The sequence below is a fragment of the Chionomys nivalis genome, chromosome X (genome assembly GCF_950005125.1).
Source record: "Chionomys nivalis chromosome X, mChiNiv1.1, whole genome shotgun sequence".
NCBI lineage: Eukaryota > Metazoa > Chordata > Mammalia > Rodentia > Cricetidae > Chionomys > Chionomys nivalis.
This window is the reverse complement of record NC_080112.1, coordinates 25019941-25041701: the sequence shown is the minus strand read 5'-3', so window position 1 is coordinate 25041701 and position 21761 is coordinate 25019941. Positions and strand designations below refer to the sequence as shown.

The 21761-nt window shown below is 46.5% G+C and overlaps 1 protein-coding gene across 1 annotated transcript; it reads right to left on the bottom strand.

Moving 5' to 3' along the window:
- Nucleotides 1–1134: 1134 nt before the first annotated feature.
- Nucleotides 1135–14447, bottom strand: Akap4 (A-kinase anchoring protein 4). Its single transcript, XM_057760407.1, has 6 exons — nt 14421–14447; nt 11503–11598; nt 6772–6822; nt 6136–6237; nt 1773–3884; nt 1135–1290 (listed from the first exon to the last, which is right to left on the bottom strand). The coding sequence occupies exons 1-6, from the start codon at nt 14445–14447 to the stop codon at nt 1135–1137; spliced, it is 2544 nt and encodes an 847-aa protein (XP_057616390.1).
- Nucleotides 14448–21761: the final 7314 nt, after the last annotated feature.

Genomic DNA, 21761 nt, shown 5'->3' with positions numbered 1-21761 from the left:
TGAAAGGGTGGAGAATCAGATCTCAGCATTTAGCCATGTGTAGGGAACTCGTGTGTGTGTTTGTGCATGTCCATTTGTGTCTCTGTGTGTACCTATGTATGTGTCTGTGTCTTTGTGGGTGTCATGTATGTCTCTATGTCTGTGTGTGTACCCGTGTGCGTGTGTGTGTATGTGCATTTATTTTTTATTGATTTTTATTGAGCTCTATATTTTTCTCTGTTCCCCTCCTTTCTTCTCCCCTCCCCTTCAACCCTCTTCCAAGGTCCCCATGCTCCCAATTTACTCAGGAGATCTTGTCTTTTTCTACTTCCCATGTAGATTATAACTACATAAGTTTCTCTTAGTGTCTTCATTGTTGTCTAAGTTCTCTGGGACTGTGATTTGTAGGCTGGTTTTCTTTGCTTTATGTTTAAAAACCACTTATGAGTGAGTACATGTGATAATTGTCTTTCTGTGTCTGGGTTACCTTACTCAAAATGATGTTTTCTAGATCCATCCATTTGCCTGCAAAATTCAAGATAGTGTTATTTTTTTCTGCTGTGTAGTACTCCATTGTGTAAATGTACCACATTTTCCTTACCCATTCTTCAGTCGAAGGGCATTTAGGTTGTTTCCAGGCTATAACAAACAAGTGCATTTATTTTAAACAAGTGTGTCTTTACACTCTTACCAAAGTCTAAGAAAGACGTATGCCTGGGGTTAGAAAGGGAAATATTTAGCTGAGCTTGCTATTCTAACAGAAACAAGGTCATAGATGGTAGAATTCTCAATAGACTGTAAATGGAGGTTTTGGTAAAACAGACCACATAGGGACTTTGTGTCTTGGGTGCTCAGAAAATAGCCCAGAGTGGTATCTGGACCCAAATCCAACACTCTCACGAGCCATGGGAAAGGAACCCATCTCCCCTCCCTTCCCTCCAATATAGCAGATCAAGAAAACTGCCTTTTTAATTTTTTTTTATTCATGTTGCCCAGGGAGGGCACCCAGTATTTTCACAGTGCAACTGCTCAGATGTATTGGTAAAAGTGATCACAGTTGTGCAGTCACCAGCCTGATGGTGAGGGTGGCTCCAGCTGGGGTGGAAATTGCTGCCGGGGAGAGGACGAAGGAGGGGAGTCGAAGGAGCTCTCAGCTTACAGGTTAGCAAGAAGCCAGTCCAGCAGTTGCTTCCTGGCCATGTTGCCCACGGCTTCATCCAGTTGTCGTTCCTTGGCGAACTTCATGACCTCCTGAAGAAGGTCTCCGACACTGTACCCCTTCTCTGCTGCCTTGGCCGAAACTTCAGGGAGCTGTGGAGAAAGCAGTGTTGGCTTGAGTAATCGGATCCTTTTCAGAACGAGGAGCTGCTAGGAAAAGTGAACTGTCATCTCCATGTGCCTGTCTACTGGGTTAAAGTCAGAACTGGAGGCTGCTGACATACCTATTCCTTTTCCTTAAGCCTTCTGAAAAGAAGCTGTGTTTACTGAGTACTTCTCCCCAGGTCACAGACCCTCAAGTTAGTCTGTGCAGATTTCTAGGTCTAAGGCTGGGGTTGCCATTACTCTCCATCCCTTTAAAATAAACTATGGCATGGGTGCAAGGAGAATTTCATGTTTTCGTTTCAGCTCCTGTACTGAAAATGATTTAACTATGTGATTTCTCTGCAATCTATCTAATGTGGGAACTGCAATAGTGTGTGTGTGTGTGTGTGTGTGTGTGTGATAGAGAATGTGGTTATGTATTAATGCTATCCTGCTCACATCCACCCATTCTGCCTTAATGCATTTCTTACCTTCTCTAGTTGTCCATCATCGTCCCCCATGAAGTAGAGCATGGGCACGTTAAACTGAGAGGCTGCAATCCACTGCAGGACAGCCTGCAGCTGCTTCTGCAAGTTACTTGTAGAGCACTGATTGTTGACGATAACTTCAGGGCCAGGAGCATCTTGATACTGGGACATGGCACCTTCACGGCCACATCTGGAGCTACTAGCTGCCAGGGCTGCTTGTTCTTCCAGCTCAGCCAGGGCTGCTCCATTGTTGCTGTACTTTGCCATGATCAGGCATAGTTTCATCACGGATTCTACCAATTGGTCTATAAATTGGCGGTTCATTTGCTTCATCCCACTGATGAAGTCCAGTTCTGAATTGTCTGGGCATTGATCTTCAGGTCTCTTGCACACGGGAGCTGCTTTGCTTGGTCTAGACTCAGGACAACGCTTCTCACTTTCAGGTAGCTCGTCACAGTTGAAAGGGCTCTCGCTAAGAAGTTTCTGAATCAGTGACAGAACCATGTTTGACATATCCAGCTTCTGCGAATCCAGTTGACTTTCCTTCCCACATGCGGATGGTCCAGGAGCTCCACGGCTTTCAAAATGCTTCATTGAGAGTGATTTAGCACTCTGGCCACTTCCGCACTTCTCATACTGTGTACTTTGTTGGGACATATATCCCATGGAGGAACCAGGGCCATCTTCCTCACAAACATCTTTGCCCTTTGCTTGTTGGGTCAGATGGTACTGAATCAGCATGAGGGCAGAGACAATCAGATCTTTGGCCAGTGAATCTGTGGAAGGACTGATCTTTTCTCTCTTCTCATCTTTATTGGCACAGACTTTGTTAGGCACCCTGACTGGGTTGCCTTGCTTCTGGTTCCACATAGTGAGGCTCTCTTTGAGGATATGCTCACTGACCTTCTCAGCGCTTGTCAGTGACTTGCAGCATGGATCTGCTTTTGCTTTGCATTTATCTTTTCCTTTCATCTCGGCTTTCATCGCTGAGAATTCAAGGCTCTGATTCTTGCATTTCGGATCATGAGTTCCAGCTTTCAAGGTTGCATACGCCAGACTCTGAGATTTAGTCTCCTTCTTCTCACCAAGAAGAGCGCTGACCAGACGCTTTAGCATGGCCTCCATGATGTCTGCTGCATTTTGTTTTCCATGATTGAAAAGGTTCCTTTTGACAGCAGAAACAAAGTCTGAGTCTGTCATCAGGACTCCTGTGATGTTATGCAAGTTCTTCATGCATGAATCAATCAGATCAGACACAATTTCCTTGGTGTGCTTTAAGAGCACCCTCTTCAGGACCACACAAGCTGGAATTGGCTTCCCGCAGCTGTGCACTTTCAAAGTCTTCATAACAGAGACCATCATGTCAGATGCCACCTGATTTGCATAAACCATGAGCCCCTTGCTGATGGAATCTGCAAATTCTTTGCTATCTTTTGGGCACATCTGCTTCTCTCCACACTTGTTCTTGTTCGATAATTCACTATAGAGAAAGGTTTTCCGGCCACCATCCTTGCATTCCTCGCCAGTTCCGCGCATTTCTGCTGAGGTCAGCTCTACAGCTTCATGGGCCATCTCAGAAGCAATCTTGCTAACAGCACTTCGGGGGCTGGTTTTCCCCTTTTCTCCTGGACATGCATAAATTGAGTGATGGAGGCACTTGCTTCCTCCTTCCAATTTGTCCTTGATTTCCTTTCGGGCCATTTGAATCACCAGAGATGACAATCGGTTGACATAGAAGGAAAGATCGTCCATAGAGCACTCTCCATCTGGGGTGGCAACTGACTTCTGATTGCTAGGAGATTTGGCCGCAGGGTTTGAGGGACTTTGGTTATTGTTGGTGTTTTTGGATGCCGCCATTTCTAGGCGTAGGTTTTGAGATCCTTGGTTCAAAAAATCCATGTTTAGTTGATCAGCATACACACTGTAGCAGTTCTCAGAGGGTATTTTGTGATATTCGCCCTCTAGGTCTCCTACTTTATGTTTACAGCTAGAGGCTGAGGGGCTTAATGCATGTTGGAAACCCAAGGCATACTTCTGGAGATCATTGAGGAGCCAATTGAGGACACTTATGGGATCGGAGGGAGCTTGTTTGAAAAGACACACAGATCCCTCCGTCTAGAAAAAGAAGAACACCTTTCCATAAGTGTTTGAAGAGTTTGGGTAGGCTACTTCTGCCTTTTGATTTTCTTATTAGAAGAGATAGCTTCTAAATAATAGATTAGAGATTTGGCTTACTTCATTAGCGTCTAATATCCATTAATGAACATCCAAGCACATAGCAACAGAAGCTCAGAGTTAGTATATATGCTTGTAGACATAACTATTTGTAAGTGTTGCCAATGTGTTTGCCAATTTCATATGCATATGTATGTATTATGCATGTCTACTGTGTAAGCCAACACAAGCATGCATTTCGTACATACTAGCAAATGGAAAAATACACTTGTGTATAGCAGTATGTCTGGATATGTTAAGACGTTCCTGTCAATTTTAATAATATACTCACTACTATGAATTGTTTAATCACAAATTTGTGTTTTAAGTAATAACAATTTTATTGTTTAAAATAACAATTTCATGTCATTACATTATTATTTTATTCTACAATTATTAGTTTATTCTACATTTATAAGATGTTTGAATGTATTGTGAACATAAATAGGTATATAATTGCAATTGTGTCAATGTATCAAAGTATCAAACAAGTGTGTTAGTGAATATTTGTTACTTTATGTATGTCTGTATGCATGTCAGTCATGATTGTGTATGCACATAGGTCTTTCCATATGCATTTATAAATGTATATGTCAATATCTGAATTTGTTAGGGCTACTGTGTTCTGATCAAGGTTTATAAGTGTTAATGTGTGCTTATACATTGTGTGCATTAATGTAAATGTGGGTGTTTATGCTTCCCACATGTGGGTATATCAGTACATCTGCCCACATGTCTTTGTATATGTTGTCTATGTAAAGGTCAGTCAGTATATTTATCAATGCATGTATGTGTTTATGTGACCTGTGGCTAGTCATGTGTGTATCTTTGTTTGTATAAATTACTTTAAATACATTAGTTAGGTAGATATGAATGTTTTAATGTTATATATGTTTATATGTGATTGTTTATGTTTATATAAATGTATATGTAAAACTTTAATTTATTAATTAAGAAATACCTTGCTCTTTGCCTCTGTTTTGCCTCCTCTTATTTTACTGAATCCATGGAAATTTGTCATAAGGCCATATTTTTCGAAATAGGTTTAAGTTATGATCAAAGTGATGTTTATTGTGTGCAAGAAGCCTGGGCTGCTCTTTTACAAAGAAACCCTAGGTATAAGTCGTACCATTATTTTTTCTTTTTAAAATTATTTTTGTTTTTATTTCATGTGTATGTGTAGTCTGTCTGCATGTAACTCTGTACCACTTACATCCGTAGTGCCTGTGGAGGCTAGGCAAGTGTGTCCGATGCCCTGAAACTGGAGCTGCAGCGGCACATGGGTGCTGGGAATTGAACCCGGGTCCTCTGGAAGAGCTGTCAGTGCTCTTCACCTCTGAGGCATCTCTCCAGCCCCAAGCCGTGCCTTTTAAAGAGTATATGATGGAATTGGCCACCCCCGCATAATTCCCAGGTCTTTGAAGAGTGTTCTTTAAGTTGTTTTACTTCTTTCAGGGCTACTGGCCTCATTTCAAATTTTTCTGAAATCATAAATGATGTTTTGCATATGACGTATGAATCTAGAGACGGGGAACAGAAAGCCTTTGACTTCTTTGAATTAAAGCCAAATATTCTTTTCGTTACCAGTCACCCAGGCTTGTAGGAATGTGTTTCGGTACCCTCTCAGAACCACGAGCCTGACATGTAATTCGAAATACACAAAAACAAATGAATTTGGGGTGTGAACATAGTCTGCAAGTCTCATTGCTTCTAATTTAAACCTTTTCAGCAACTTGTGTATGTTAGCTCCTAGGTACTCGAATTCTTGGTTGTGTGTTTTCTCTGTTTCTTATCTTTATTCCTTACGGAATGGTGGGCAATATGAGACACATAAGTGTAGTACAATCAGCAAGGTTGAGACTATGTGTACATCTTTCTTAGAACAAGGAGAGCAAGGTTATGCTTGGAGTAGATACCTTCAAGTTAAAGGGGGTATTCTGAACCTTTGTGTTTAACGAACACCCGTTAAAAATACCTCCATGTGGAACTTACCATGGCCCTGAACTTAGTCCTGTGTTTTCTAGACTGTCATGTGTTCCAGGGTGGTGGACCCACTGGACAACCATTTCCTTACTGTCTGTGACCCAGAGTCTTCAGACTTAATATTGGGCACTAGAAATTAGGAGTAATGGAAACTTAGAGGCTAAGTCACCTTAGACTGGTCTTGCTTTTCAGTGTCCTTGATCACAATAATCTCTTTTTCTGCCAGATTCTCCAGATCTAATTCGCCTTCAGACCTGGAACCAGCAGCACCCTGTGGAATTAAAAGGTGAGATTTTTATTAAAAAGTTGATTTTTGAGATTTCTCCAAGCTACTCCACCCCTTAGGCTACAAGTTCATAGCATGAAGGTCATGTCTCCCATCATCTATTTGTTTCTCCAGAAGAGGCAGGGTTTCAGTGCTACAAATTTTGAAGAATTAGGCAAGGTTATTTCCCCAAATTGCTGATTTGTCCTCTGATGACCCTCAAGACTATCAGTCTCAAGAGCCATCTGTTACTTACCACCTTTTGAACAGATTATGTGTACCCGTTTTTATTTAGCCCAACCACTGCTGTGACTTCTAAAATGAAATTCATTATCAAGAGTAACAATAAATTCAGAAGCAGATACCCTGGACCTTCCCCCTGAATCCCTTCCCCCTGAATCTCTTCCTCGTGAATTCCTTCCCCCTGAATCGCTTCCCCCTTTCCTCCCCTCTGCCTCTCCCTTGCCCTTCATCATACTTCACAGAAAACCCTTCTCACTCAGTTTTCACCCTCTTCGACTTTGAACGGGAAATACCCACCTTGGAATCTTTATCTTCAACATTCAGGGTGGACACGTCCACAAAGCATATCTGCACAACATTAGGAGGGCAAATTTAGACATGTTCCAGAAGAAGGGTCACAATTTCTGTCTTGGAGATGATACTGGCACTTACCTCATGAAATTCTTGTGCAAATTAACTGATAGTATATGTACATTTTAAGAGTGTTCCAAAAAGAAAATATCCATGATTATTGATTTAAAAAAACCCTGAGATGACATGGCCCAACTGGCACAAGTGAAAAGGCTGGTTTTGTACCAAAATTTGAATTCCCCTAACTTCAAATTTAGGTCATTTTCTATTACCTCAGTCTTTCTCAAGATGTGCTATTTTACTGTTAGCAAACATTATGGCTTAAGTAGTATTAGGTAAAAAAAAAAGAAAAAAATTAGTATTAGGTAATAGAAGCTGGTTACTAGGCAGTCATCACTCCTCCCCTCCTCTTAGGCTCCTCTCATTCTTAGGCCCCTCTTTCCTCTTAGCCTTCTCTCCTCTTAGGCTCCACTCTCCTCTTAGGCCCCTCCTCTCTCAGGTCTCTTCTTCCTATTAGGTCCCTCCCACCTCAGGCCCTCCCTCTCTTCAGTCCCTCCCTGGTAGGCTCCTCCCATTAAGCCCCTCCAATCTGAGGCTCCTCCTCTTGGGCTCCTTCCTTTTAAGCACCTCACTCCTATTAGACCCCTTCCCTCTTACGTCCTCCCTCCCCCTATGCTCCTCCCCTCTCAGGTCCCTCCCCATGGGAGCCTCCATTTTAGGCCCCTCCTTCTCTTCAGCCCCTCTCAGGCTTTTCCCCTTAGGCCCTTCCCCTCTGAGGCTCTCCCCTCTTGGGCTCCTTCCTATTAGGTCCTTCCATCTCTTAGGCCCTCACTTCTTAGACTCCTCCCCTTATATCCCTCCCCTTATATCCCTCCCCTCTAGGCTCCTCCCCTTTAGCTCCTTCCATTAGGGCCCCCCTCTTCGGCCCCTCCCTCCTCTCAGGCCCCTCCCATTTAGGCTCTGCCCCTCAGGCCCCTCCCCTTTTGGACTCCTCCCTCTTCGGCCCCTCCCTCCTCTCAGGCCCCTCCCACTTAGGCTATGCTCCTTAGGCCCCTCTCTTGGACCCTTCCTTCTTAGGTTCCCTTCCTCCTCTCAGACCCCTCCCACTTAGGTTCTACTCTTTAGGTCCCTCCCACTTAGGCTCCACCACTTGGAAACCCTCTTCTCTTGGCCTCCTCCCTCTTAGGCCCCTCCCACTTAGGCTCCATCCCTTAGGCCCCTCCCCTTTGGACACCTCTCTCCTAGGCCCCTCCCTCCTCTCAGTCCCCTCCCACTTAGGTTCCACCTTTAGGCCCCCTCCCACTTAGGCTTCACCCTTTAGGCCCCTCCCCTTTGGATGCCTCCTTCTTAGACCCCTCCCTCCTCTCAGGCCCCTCCCACTTAGGTTCTACCCTTTAGGACCCTCCCACGTAGGCCCCGCCCCCTCAGGCCCCTCCCATTTGGATGCCTCCCTCTTAGGTCCCTCCCTCCTCTTAGGTCCCTCCCTCCTCTTAGGCCCCTCCCACTTAGGTTCCATCCTTTAGGACCCTCCCACTTAGGTTCTACCCCTGGACCCCCCCTCTCCTCTTGGGCTCCTCCATCTTAGGCCCCTCCCACTGAGGTTCTACCTTTTAGGCCCCTCCCAGTTAGACTCCACCCCTTTGCCCCTCCCTTTTGGACTCCCCCTCTTAGTCCACTTCCTCCTCTCAGGCCCCTCCCACTTAGGTTCCACCCTTTAGACCCCTCCCACTTAGGCTCCACCCCTCGAGCCCCCTCTCCTCTTGGGCTCCTCCCTCTTAGGCCCCTCTCACTTAGGCTCTGCCCTTAGGTCCCCACTCACCTTGGTCTCCCTCTCTCAGGACCCTCCCTCCTCTCAGGCCCCTCCCTCCTCTTAGATTTCCCCACTTAGGCTCTGCCCCTTTGGTTTCTCTCCTCTTGGGCTCCTCCCCCTTAGGCCACTCTCTCCTTTTGGGCTCCTCCCTTAGGCCCCTCCCACTTAGGCTCCACCCATTAGGCCCCCTTCTCCTTTTGGGCTCTTCCCTTTTAGGTCCCTCCCTCCTCTTTGGCCCCTCCCACTTAGGCTCCACCCCTCGAGCCCCCTCTCCTCTTGGGCTCCTCCCTTTTAGGCTCCTCCCATTTAGGCTCTGCCCTTAGGTCCCCACTCCCCTTGGTCTCCCTCTCTCAGGACCCTCCCTCCTCTTAGATCTCCCCACTTAGGCTCTGCCCCTTTGGCTTCTCTCCTCTTGGGCTCCTCCCCCTTAGGCCACTCTCTCCTTTTGGGCTCCACCCTTAGGCCACTCCCACTTAGGCGCCACCCATTAGGCCCCCTTCTCCTTTTGGGTTCTTCCCTTTTAGGCCCCTTCCTCCTCTTTGGCCCCTCCCACTTAGGCTCCACCCCTTGAGCCCCCTCTCCTCTTGGGCTCCTCCCTCTTAGGCCCCTCCCACTTAGGCTCTGCCCTTAGGTCCCCACTCCCCTTGGTCTCCCCTTCTCTCAGGACCCTCCCTCCTCTCAGGCCCCTCCCTCCTCCTAGCCCCCCACTTAGGCTCCGCCCCTTTGTCCCCTCCCCTCTTGGGTTCCTCCCCAATAGGCCCCCTCACTCCTCTTAGGCCCCACCCTACTCTCAGGCCCCTCCCACTTAGACTCCACCCCTTAGGCCCCTCTCTTTTTGGTCTCCTCCCTCTTAGGCCCCTCCCTCCTCTCAGGCCCCTCCCACTTATGGTCTACCCTTTAGGCCCCTCCCACCTAGGCCCCACCCCTTAGGTCCCCTTTCCTCTTGGGCTCCTCCCTCTCTTAGGCCCCTCCCACTTAGACCCTTCCCCTTTTGACTCCTCCCTCTTAGCCCCCTCCCTCCTCTCAGGCCCCTCCCACTTAGGTTCTACCCTTTAGGACCCTCCCACTTAGGCTCCACCCCTTAGCCCCTCCCCTTTGGACACCTCCCTGCTAGGCCCCTCCCTCCTTTCAGTCCCCTCCCATTTAGGTTCCACCCTTTAGGACCCTCCCACTTAGGCCCCACCCCCTCAGGACCCTCCCATTTGGATGCCTCCCTCTTAGGCCCCTCCCTCCTCTCAGGCCCCTCCTACTTGGGTTCCACCCTTTAGGACCCTCCCACTTAGGTTCCACCCCTTGGATCTCCCTCTCCTCTTGGGCTCCTCCAGCTTAGGCCCCCCACTTGGGTTCTACTTTTTAGGCCACTCCCACTTAGACTCAGCCCCCTTTGCTTCTCCCCTTTTGGACTCCTCCTCTTAGGCCACTCCCTCCTCTCAGGCCCCTCCCACTTAGGCTCCACCCCTTGAGCCCCCTCTCCTCTTGGGCTCCTCTCTCTTAGGCTCCTCCCACTTAGGCTCTGCCCTTAGGTCCCCTCTCCTGTTGGTCTCTCTCTCAGGCCCCTCCCTCCTCTTAGATCTCCCCACTTAGGCTCTGCCCCTTTGGCTTCTCCCCTCTTGGGTTCCTCCCCCTTAGGCCATGCTCTCCTTTTGGGCTCCTCCCTCTTAGGTCCCTCCCACTTAGGCTTCACCTCTTTAGCCCCCCTCCTCTTGGATGCCTCCCTCTTAGGCCCCTCCCACTTAGACTCTGCCCCTTAGGCCCCTCCCCTCTTTGCCTCCTCTCTGTGGGCTCTCACTCCTCTCAGGCCCCTCCCTCCTCCTAGTTACCCCCACTTAGGCTCTGCCCCTTTGGCCCCTCCCCTCTTGTGCTCCTCCCCAATAGGCCCCTCACTCCTCTTAGGCTCCTCCCTACTCAGGCCCCTCCCACTTAGGCCTCGCCCCTAAGGCCCCTCCCATTTGAATGCCTCCCTCTTAGGCCCCTCCCTCCTCTCAGGCCCCTCTCACTTAGGTTCCACCCTTTAGGACCCTCCCACTTAGGCTCCACCCTCCAGGTGCCCCTTTTGGAAGCCTCCCTCTTAGGCCCCTCCCTCCTCTCAGGCCCCTCCCACTCATGCTCCATCCTTTAGGCCTCTCCTACTTAGGCTCTGCCCCTCGGCCACTCCCCTTTGACCTCCTCTCTCTTAGGCCCCTCCCACTTAGGTTCCACCTTTTATGACCCTCCCACTTAGGCTCCACCTCTTAGCCCCCTCCCCTTAGGTTCGACCCTTTAGGCCCCTCCCACTTTGGCTTCGCCCCTTGAACCACCTCCCTCTTAGGCCCCTCCCTCCTCTCAGGCCCTCCCACTTAGGTTCCACCCTTTAGAACCCTCCTACTTAGGCTCCACCCCTTGGACCTCCTCCCTCTTCAGTTCCTCCACTTAGACTCTACCACTTTAGTCTTTCCCCTCTTGGGCTCCTCCCTCTTAGGCCCCTCCCCTATTAGGCCCCTCCCACTTAGGCTCTGCCCCTTTGCCTCCCTCTCCTCTTGGGCTCCTCCCTCTTAGGCCCCTCCCTCCTCTTAGGTTCCTCCCCAAGGCTCCACCCCTATTGGCCCCTCCCCTAAGGCTCCTCCCTTTTAGGCCCCTCCCTCTCTTAGGCTCCTCCCCTCTTAGGCCCTCCTCCCTCCCCACTCCTCCCTCTCTCCAGCTGACTTACATCACTCCCCACTCTGCCCCTCCTCTGATTCACCCCTGTGTGATGTATACTTGTTCTGGACCCTGCAAGCCCTTACTGTGCTCAGATGCTTAGAGAAGCACATATCAGCTTCCATGAGTTTATCTTGGGTTCCAGTATATACCCATATATATATACTCCTTGAAGTCAGTTTGTATCTTACCACTTTTCGGTCCTGATCTTGTTGTCCTTTTGGGCTGTAAAGATCTACCTTGCACACGCCCCTGCGGCTGTGTAACCAGTCAATATCGTCAGACATCTTTAGGAAGAAGCAAAAGAAACGTGAAATTCTTATATGTGGTTTATAAAATGAAGTCAATTTAAATAAAACTCCTAGGGGTGGGGGTGGGGGGGCTGATCCCATCTGCTTCATAGAGATTCAAGCTAAGAATCACAGAGAGGGAAGTGAAAGTGGGGAACGGTGCTGAAATTTTTAAGGCACAGGATCAATAACTTTTGTTAAAATATGTGGTACTAAGTATCTTGATCCATGGTAACATCACATTGACATAAGTAAGATACCAGCAGGAAAAGTGGTGCATGAGGAAGCAAATTTAAGTTTAGAGACTAGGGGTTATATGTTGTAATCTATGTCTACCCAACTGAATGAGAGTTTTGGTGTCTGGGACTTGTATTTTCTCCAGAATTTAGTGAGATAAATTTCTTCTCCTAAGTATTAGAGGGCTGTGGAATTCACTTTTACACATATAAAAAGTTTATTTTCTTCTTCAGTTTACTAGATTATTAGATCTTTCCTCTTCCCTCTAGCTCTTCAAACTAGTCTCACATTCTGTTCTTTCCCTCTGTCTCCTCTTTCTTTCCCTCCTCCTGGCTCTCCTCTTCTCCCTTCCTCCTCCCTTCTTGCTCTGGTCTCCCTCCATGCTCCTGCCTCCCTCCTCTTCTCCCCTTCCCCGTTCTCCCTCTTCCTTCTCTTCTCTGTTTTCCCGCATCCCCCTCCTGCCTCCTTTCCTCATCCATCCACCCTCCCTCCTTCTGCCTCTCTTGTCCTCTTTCATTTCCCTCCCTTCTTTCCTCCCCACTTCATCTTTCCATCCTAACTCCACTCCCTGTCCCTTGTTCCTCCCTCTTTCCCTCCTTTGAAATTCTCTCTCCCTCCCTCCTATCCTCACTCCTCCCCTTCCATTACTCATCATTATCCCTAGTCCCTCTCCTCCTCTCCACTTCCTCCCTCTCTCTCCTTCATCTCTTGCTTTTCTTCCCTCCAATTCCCTCTCTCCTGCCCCTATCTTTGCTCTTCCCCTTCTCTTCTCCATTCTCCCTCCCCTTCTTTCTCTCCTTCACCCTCCATCCCTCTCCCTTCCTCCTTCTTCCCATTCTCCCCTCCCTCCTTTCTTCCTCTGAACATTCTCTGTACTTCCTCCCTCCTCCTTCCTTCCATTCTCCCTCCTCCCTCTCCATCCCTCCTCCCTCCACTCCCTCCTCCCTCCCTTTATTCTCCATCCTCCCTCCCTCTCTTCAGCCCTCCTCCCTCCCTGCTATCTTCTCCCTCCTCCACTCCCTCCTCCCTCCCTTTATTCCCCATCCTCCACTCCCTCGTCCCTCCCTTTATTCCTCATCCTCCCTCCCTCCTCCCTCTCTTCAGCTCTCCTCCCTCTCTCCATCCCTCCTCTCTCCATCTTTCCCTTCCTCCTCTCTTCCCTCCCTTTCTTCTCTATCCTTCCTTCCTCTCCTCCGCTTCATCCCTTCTCCCTCCCCTCCCTCCCCCTTACCCCTCCTTCCCCATCCTCCTTCCCTCCCACCTCCCTTCCTTTACTCTCTATCCTCCTTGTTTCCCCCTCTCTTCAACCTCCCTCTCTCCCATTCCTCCTGTTCCCTCTATTTTCTCTTCCCCCCCTTCCCCATCCTCTGTGCCTTTCCACTCCTTTCTACATCTAACATACTTCCTCTAACTCCCTCCCTCTCCCCTTCCCTCCTCTATTTTCCTTCCTCTCTCAGACCTCTTTCCCCTTCTCTCCCTTTTCTGCCCTCTTGCCTCCCTCCTTCCTTCTCCCCCATCTACAACTCTCCCTCTTCCATCTCCCTTCCTTTCCTCCCTCTTCTTTCTCCCTCCCTCTTTTCCTATCCTTTCTTCCTCCTTCTCTTCTTTCCCCATCTTTCCTTCCTCCCTCTTTCTCCCTGTGTCCCTTGACCTCTTTTTTGGGTAAAAGTTATCAAGTGACAATCTTCTTATACAATACTTACTTTGATCGCTTCCCTAGAGATTTGGGGATGCTTCCAATTAAGAAACTCTACAAAACTTTGAAAAGCTCTTAGAAAAGGGCTTCCTGTACCCTCAGTTGAGAGGGTTTCTTTTTTGAAGAGCTAGTGAACAAGTACTAGCTTCAAAAAAGCCGGAGGCTAAGAGATACCTTGTGAGATTTGGATCTTACAAAATTTGTAAAAGATAAAAGGTATAAACTCATTACCTTGATGATGGAGTTCTTTTGGACCTTTGGCTGGATATGTGCCACCCAGAAGGGAGATGTGCCCCTTTAGATGGAAGTGGGCAGTGCCAAGTTCTTAGGCACTTGCAGCTGCCTGCCACCCCGGTCAGCTGTTGGACCAGACTGATGGCTCTGGCTGGCTCTGGCCCTGGGGTATGCTGAGGGGGCTTTGTTGGGTCACAATACCCAGTATGTTGCAACCTGAGCAAAGGCATGGCACACCCGGAAAGCTCAGTAACCATTTTGTATCCAAAGTATGCTCACCTGCCTGCTGTAGGCCACATTTTTACTATGTCTTGTTGGGCACATGTGTTTCATAACATTTTACACAGTTTACAACCTCTCAGTATCAAGCATCCCGTTCCTTTCTCTACTAGACTTTGAGAATAATTTACACATACAGAACTGCTCCCAGGCTTTGGAAATGAAAGCTTTCCCAGTTTAGTGTACCTGTCTTTGAATTTCTCACTACAGTACCAGAGTTATGTAGCGAGAGATCTGTAGATTTGTGTTGAAAGAGAGGAATTTTGACCAAAGTCACTTTTAGTTATCCCAAATAAAATGAAGAGTAAAAACTCGAGGCTGTTTTAAATACTAACAAGACACCTCCTATTCTAGCCAAAAAGGAAGCTTCTACCTTTACAGTACCGCAGTAGGCAATCATTTGGGATGGTTGGGTGGTTCTTTTCTGGAGAATTTGGATGCTGCGATGACTCTTCCAGTCTGCCTCAAGATGGTATGGTTTTCCTCAACCCTCCATACTCTCCTAAAGCCTTACTTGCCAGCTGGTACTAGAACTTCAATTTCATGACATCACTGTTTCTATAGAGAACAACGGCAGTACAAATTGATGACCTTTATTCTTAGGATTCTACTTACTCCAAGAGGTCCAGGAAGCTTTGATATTCACGTTTATATCTTCAAACCATGAAAAACACTTAAGCCCCACTACGGTTCCCCATTCTGGCCAGGGTTTCATTGCTGGCTACAGTATGTTTTAGAGAATTAAGCATTATCCATTAAGATACCTCCTGTTTAAACCAGTTTAAAAATATTAACACCCACCAAAGGGCTCTCTTTTGTGTCCAAATCATACTTTATATTAATTTATCCTTTCTCTGTGTGTCCCTTATTTCACCAATTGAATGTGAATGCACTTAACTCAATATCATTTGAGATGCTCCCCTAGATAGTAGAGTTGCATATTGCAGCCATGTCTTCACTTTTTTCTTATTGCATGATTTTTTTTCCCTGAAAAGAATCAAGCAAAGTTCTATTCAGTGCAGAGAGGGCACCCATGGCAGATTAGGGATATGATCTCACCAAAGTCTAGTTCAGTGAACCAATGAGTTTATTGGGGTTGCATTTAGGAGCATAGATGAGAGGTTGTGTGCAGGAGCAGAGATGGCTGCTTAGTGGCAGTTGTGTCGCCAGGAAGCTTACCACAGCATGGAACATGATGAGTGGGCACTGTGTTCCTGGAGCACCCTGAACAATTTGCAGATATTTTGGACAGTTGGACAGTACCCTCTTCTCAGAAATTGTGTTCTGGGTTTTCGATCTTGGGGGTTGGGTGGGTGTCCTTATAAATCTTGGAACTTTCGTGGGATTTCCTGAGGCTTCTAAATTTTGTTAGTATCCTGACTCATAGGCGCTTCCCTCCAAGAAGGTGTCTTTCAATGTGGTGAAAAGAGATGCACACTGGTCAGTTCGCTTCTCTGACTTTTATATTTGTCACACCCTCTCCTGTGATGTTTTCTGAGCCTTGGAGAGGGCGATGGAGATGTCTGATGCCATTTGTTCATGTTTGTCAGAGCACCGGACATTATTTCACAGCAACACTCACTTCCATCTCGGGAATGTAACTGGTTATGAGTGTCTGCAAGACACAGCCTATTTCAAAACAAATAAGTTTCTTTCTATGACAGACTAAACCTGACAGTAATAGTAATATTATAGTACCTGGAAGTAGCTTTTTAAAAACCTATATGTAGCCGGGCGGTGGTGGCGCACGCCTTTAATCCCAGCACTCAGGTGGCAGGGGCAGGCAGATCTCTGTGAGTTCGAGGCCAGCCTGGTCTACAAAGGGAGTTCCAGGACAGACTCCAAAGCTACAGAGAAACCCTATCTCGAAACAAAACAAAAACCTATACGGTATCTTTGTTTAACATCAACTGATGTTTTCATTGTCCTTCCAAATGTTTCTATAGATATATAAGACACTCAAGAGTTACTAGCATTTAAGGAAACATTTTTACAAAGGGTGATTAGGATAGCTAAAGGCCCAAGATGATGGGTCGCTAAAAGTGCGTACTAGTCAGAACTGGGCAGCTAGGAACGTACAAAAAGGAACTGTTTAGAATGTCAGATACAGCAGAAAATGCTCCCATACTGGTTAGATTTGAACAGCTTGAAACAAACCTAGACATATCTGGGAAAAAGAAGGCTTGGTCAAGGTATTGCCTCCATCAGATCGACCAAGAGGCCTGTGTCTTAGTTCTTGTTCTATTGCTGTGAAGAGGCACCATGGCCAAGGCAGCTTTGAAAGGAAAACATTTCATTGTGAGCTTGCTTTCAGTTTTTTTTTTTTTCAGGTTGCTCTGCATTTTTTTTTTTGCTTTTATTTTATTTCTTTGATTACTTAAAAAAATACCAATCCAAATTCTCACTCCCTCCCCTCTTCCACTCCCCTTCCTAAGAGAGGGCCATGTGGAAAGTCCAAGGCCCTCCCTACTACACCTAGGTTGAGCAAGGCTTACATACAAAGAGAATAGGATCCCAAGAAGCCAGTGTATGCAGTAGAGACACATCCCAGTTCACTATCAGTGGCCCCTCAGTCTGCCCCAGCTGTCAGCCCCCTTCAGAGGGGCTTGGTTGTTCCCATGCTCGTTCACTCCCAGTCCAGTTGGAGTTGATGAGCTATCATTAGCTCAAGCAAACTGTCTCAGTGGGTGACCCCCTCATGGTCTTGAATTCCTTGCTCATACTCTCACTCCCTCCACTCTTCAACTGGATCTTGGGAGCTCAGTCCAGTGCTCTGATTTTCAGTTTTACAGGGTTATTTTTTGTCCATCATGGTGGGGAGTATGGCAGCAGACATGGTGCCTGAGTGGCAGCTGTAAGTTTACATTTTATCAGTAAGTTGGAGGTGGGGGTGGCCAGGGTACAGCAAAGGAAGAAAAGAGGGACGTGGAGGGAGAGAGAAACTGGGCCTGGCATTGACATTTGAAACCTCAAGCCCAGCCCTAGTGACACATCACCTCCAACAAAGCCACACCTCCTAAGCCTTCCCAACAGTCCACCAACTGTCAACCAAACATTCAAATACATGAGCCTATGTGGGCCATGTTCATTCAAACCCCCCACAATAAGTCCATAATTTTAATGATTTTCTTGGTTAATAATTGATGTGGGAGGGCCTAGCCTACCATCGCTGGTTCCACTTCTGGGTAGGAGGTCTTGGGAAAAGCAAAAAATGTAGCTGAACATGAGCCCAGGAAGAAAGCCAATAATCAGTATTCTTTCATGGGTTCTGCTTCAGTTCATGCCTCCAGGTTCCTGATTTGGCTTTTTTCAACGATGGGCTATGTTGGGATGTATAAGTCAAGCTATCCCCTTCCTCCTCAAGTTGCTTTTGGTCATCATCTATCACAGTAAATGGAAAGCAAGCTAGGACACCTCCCACCACTTTTATCAATTATTTTGTCAAAAATCCTGTTTTGGGCAGTATCATGGCTAGGAGACACTATTCCAAATAGCTGTCTATAATGCACAGTCATTTTCTATGCACTGTCCAGTCTCCTCATTCTGGGGTGCTACCGCTGCTCTAGACTCCCTATACGTTTGCCTACTCTGACAGTTGCTATTGAGATAGCATTTGCTATTTAACCCATCTCAGGCTCAAGGGGAAGCAGGGCCACACTCTAGCCTGCCATACTCGCTTCTGGGACTAGCGTTTTGGTTTTGACAGGCTTTGAGCCAGTACCATGGCCCTTTCCTTTTCATCAGTCCTGTCTACTTGAAAAGGCCTCAGATTGAGTCGACAGTGTTCACTCCAAGTATACTTTCTTTCAGGGGTGAAAATGTACACATAGCATTCTAGGGAGAATAACAACTCAGTCCTAGGACAAGTTTAATATTTACTTACAGTGTTTTGTCGTTTCTGTCCTCTGTGAATTGTCGCTCATCTTCTAAGCCTTTCAGAAACGCACCAATGTAGCCTTTAGCTTTCTATCAGTTTTGTTCTCCAGAAATTCTACCTCAACACAAATCCTGCCACATTTGTCTGTGAATGGCATAGAAAACTGATTGCTTTATAGCTTTAGGAATCCAACTTGCATGTGGTTTAAACCATTTAGATGTGTCTATAGCCACGCTTCCTCGTGAAGATCTCATCCCACTATGGGGCTCAGCAATACCACTCAGCCAAACCTCATGCCAGATTCATGGTATCTGCTCAATCAACACCAATCTTTGAAAATCATTAATTTTTAAGGAGGTCTACATATGTGTGTCTATGTGTAGGCATGTGTACATATGAGTGTAGTGTCTCCAGAGCTCAGATGAAGTGCGCTATTCCCTGTGGCTAGATTCAGAGGTGGGTGTAAGCTACCCGATTCAGGTCCTCTGAATGGGACACAAGCTTTCTTAGTCATGAAGCCGTCTCTCCAGTTCTCACCCTTTTTCTTAACTCTCCTGGGAAGACAGTTCTATCAGGCCTGGTGACATAAGCTTTAAGCACTGTATCTATTGTACCCACGTCTCTCAGCAATGCCTCTTTCCCCTTTACTGTCTTTTAATTCCTGATGAGGACCTCAACCCGAGAAAGCCAAGTACCCCTAAACAGTTTGTATAAGCCAGTCTGTCGGAAACATCAGGGAGTGTGATTTCTCTCCTATTTGCCTCAAATTATGCAGCCTTTGTCTCAAGGGACAATGGTTAGTTACATTACTCCATTTCCATGGCATCTGGAGTGGACCCACCCATCCCCACGCCCTACAACCTCCTAAGCTAAGCTAAGCTGTAAAGGCTTAAAAATTGTACCCTGTTCAAGCAGTTCGGATGCTAACTGTTCCCCCTGTTAACACAGTTTCCTGTGCTGAGCCAGTAAGCCCTCTATCTACATGCCAAACCATGGATTTTATTAAAAGTTTGGCCTGAGGAATATCTTCTAACACTTCTACTTCACTTTCTCTCCTTCCTTGCTGCCCAATTCTTCTCACAGATTTCAGATTTTTGGATCGCAGGAAGGCTCTAACAAATATCCAACGTATCCCCTCTTTCTCTTGTATCCCTCCAGTGGTAAGAAATGGCGTGTCATTGCCTCCATCTTATGTTCTAGTCCCCTCAACCATTTCCCTGCGAAATTAAAGACTAATATAACGTGGGAGATACCATACATCTTTTGTTCGCTGTAATCTTCCCCTTACATGAGCAAGTTCTTTCTGGAAAGACACACCCGCTTCAGTTGCATGTCTTACTACTTACAACAGATACCACATAACAGCTGCCACCGCCTGTTTATATGAACCCACTTCGTGTATGAAATTTTAAGGTTGGAATGTATTACTGAACCCATCAGTTATTTGGGAGCATCATTGTGCTCACGAGGTGGACCTTACTCATCAAGGAGGCTTGCCTTTCCACCTTCCTTCCATAGAAGAAGACGGCCACTCTGTGATTCCCACCAAAGGATGCTCCACTCTGCGATGTAACTAAACTGAGTTACTCCATGGGCAGAAAAAATGTTTATCGGGAGCCAAAATGCCAAAGTTATCTCTCAGGAGGGAAGAGAGAAGCAATATGTTGAAAAGGCAAGCAGATTATGTATGACAGTCAGTAAGGTGGAAGTCTTTGAACTGTTTGGATTTATTAGGAACTAGATGTCCTTGCCTGAGGAAGTTGAAATTTGGCGGTTGATTAAGGGAAGTCCTTGTAAACAGAAACCTGTCTTTAGCAGATCTGCTTTTATGGTAAGCAGAAACCCATCTTTCATAAGATCACTGAGGGTGCTAAATTTAGGCTTCTGTTTATCTAATATCAATCCTTCTGTTTACCTGATCAACATCCCAGCCTTTTGTTGATGATAAAGAGTAATGATAGTCCTCTGGCTACGTCCTACTGATTGGAGTATTAAAGGGGAGTCTGGAATGTTGGTCCAAGGGGTTTAAGTTGGCAGGAGACCCCATGAAGTACCATTAGAAGCATCTGGTTTACTGATTGTTGGATTATTTCATTAATTCTCTCCTAAAGGAACCAGGAGAAACAAGGGGCAATCATTATGAGAAGATAAATAAAAATGGGCTGAGTAGGGGTAGAAGCCAAGACCCAGAGAGGACTATGGCAGTTGGTCCCAGAAGGCTGTAGTTTGTAAGCCAGTTTGTGTAAGCTTTTAATTCTGTATTCCACTGGGCAGATTGATCCACATAGTAGCAACATCATTGGCAGTTGCAGCTTGGTGAAAATCTGTTGAGACAGATATAGGCTATGGAAAGAAGATAAAGTTAAGGAGCTTAAGAGGATCTTTGTCTTGAAACGGTTTGGGTGATAGGATCAGTAGAGGGTCGAGGGAGGACAAGATCAGCATGTTCCCAGAAAAGATGTTTACGGAGTGAGAGAAGGTACACAGTCATGGAGTGGGGCTGGCTCCAGAGGAGGTCATTTTCCCCAAAGAAGAGAATGGCTATACAGTAACCCAGGTGGGCTTGGATGTTCGGTGTGTGGTCTGAATGCAAATTAGTGCTAGAGGTAGGCTGTTAAGTCCAAGGAAGTTAAGGTTCAGAAGACAATTTAGATAGATGTGTCTTAATAAATCCACTAGCTCTTTCTACCTTTCCTGAAGATGAATAGAGATGAATGGTAAGCCATTATCCAACTGTATTGATTTAGAAAGTCCAGAGCTGATAAAAAAAATATCATTAATGAGATGGAAATGTTGTGGGGTATCCCCCAGAGAAGATTCAGACATGGGTTTAAACCAATAGAAAGTCTTTATTAGCTGGCCAGCGGCTACACTGGGTGTTCAGGATCCCAGTGTAACCCAAGCCTTCCTCAGGGTGAGATTTCAAGCATAAAAACCATGTTCTGGCTTGACATACTTCAGTTAACAAGAACAGCTAGCTAGAAGCCAAAAAGCAAGTTAGTACATTTAGAGACTTTCCCAGAACTAAGGACTTTGATGGATTAGTCTTTATTTTAGTTTTGGCAGATGGTTCTGTCTACATGATGTGTTTTATGGCCTGAATGGCACGTCCGTCATGGAGTCAGTTATGCTAAAGTCTGGGGGCCTTCTAAAGTCTGAAGCCCTGCTCCATTCTACTCCGGTCTTAGTGAATGAGTCAAATCATGAACTCATCCTGTTCTAAAAAGGTGTATTTGGTTCTAAGGACCACCACTTTTATTGAACTCATACATAATTGTACATGTAGTTCAGAGGCCCTCTGTTGAACCAATCAGAATGAGAATTAAAGGCACAGTCAGTACTGACAGAGGAGCCACGGGGAGCAAGGGAACAGAGACTGGCATCTGATTTCTGGCTGGGAGTGATAAACTCTATCCCCAGGGTCCCTTCCTGTGGCATGGAGTCTGTTTCCCCAGGTTTTTCCTGTTTCCCAAAGGTCAGAATCTTTTTAAAGGAATTTTCAGGAAGCCTCAGTTTTACAACCCCAGTTTTTACAATAGAAACAGCCTTGTTTCTGGAAACTAGGGAGCCCAGCCACAGGGCATGCAGAGATTTGTAAAGTCTGTATTCCTATATCAAAAGATAAACTCCCACATCGTCTCTTTCTCCAATACAACCAAACAGTTAAAGTGGGCATCAGTAACAAAGGCCAAGATGGAATATGGGTTTCTGGTCTGTAATCACACCAGCTAATACCTTCCCTGTATCTGTCTTCCTCAGTTTCCAGCCCAGGCCTGAGGATGGACCATTCCCCTGTATTCATACCCATAGGGTAAAGCACAAGACTCAGGAAGGGGT

What these genes read in the sequence shown, in the direction of transcription:
- Akap4 (XM_057760407.1), bottom strand. Translation starts at nt 14,447, where the DNA reads ATGATTGCCTACTGCGGTACTGTAAAG. An exon ending in CCTACTGCGGTACTGTAAAG is followed by an intron (nt 11,599 to 14,420) that starts GTAGAAGCTTCC and finishes TTCTTCCTAAAG; the next exon opens with ATGTCTGACGATATTGACTG. An exon ending in AAAAGCAAGACCAGTCTAAG is followed by an intron (nt 3,885 to 6,135) that starts GTGACTTAGCCT and finishes TTCTTTTTCTAG; the next exon opens with ACGGAGGGATCTGTGTGTCT.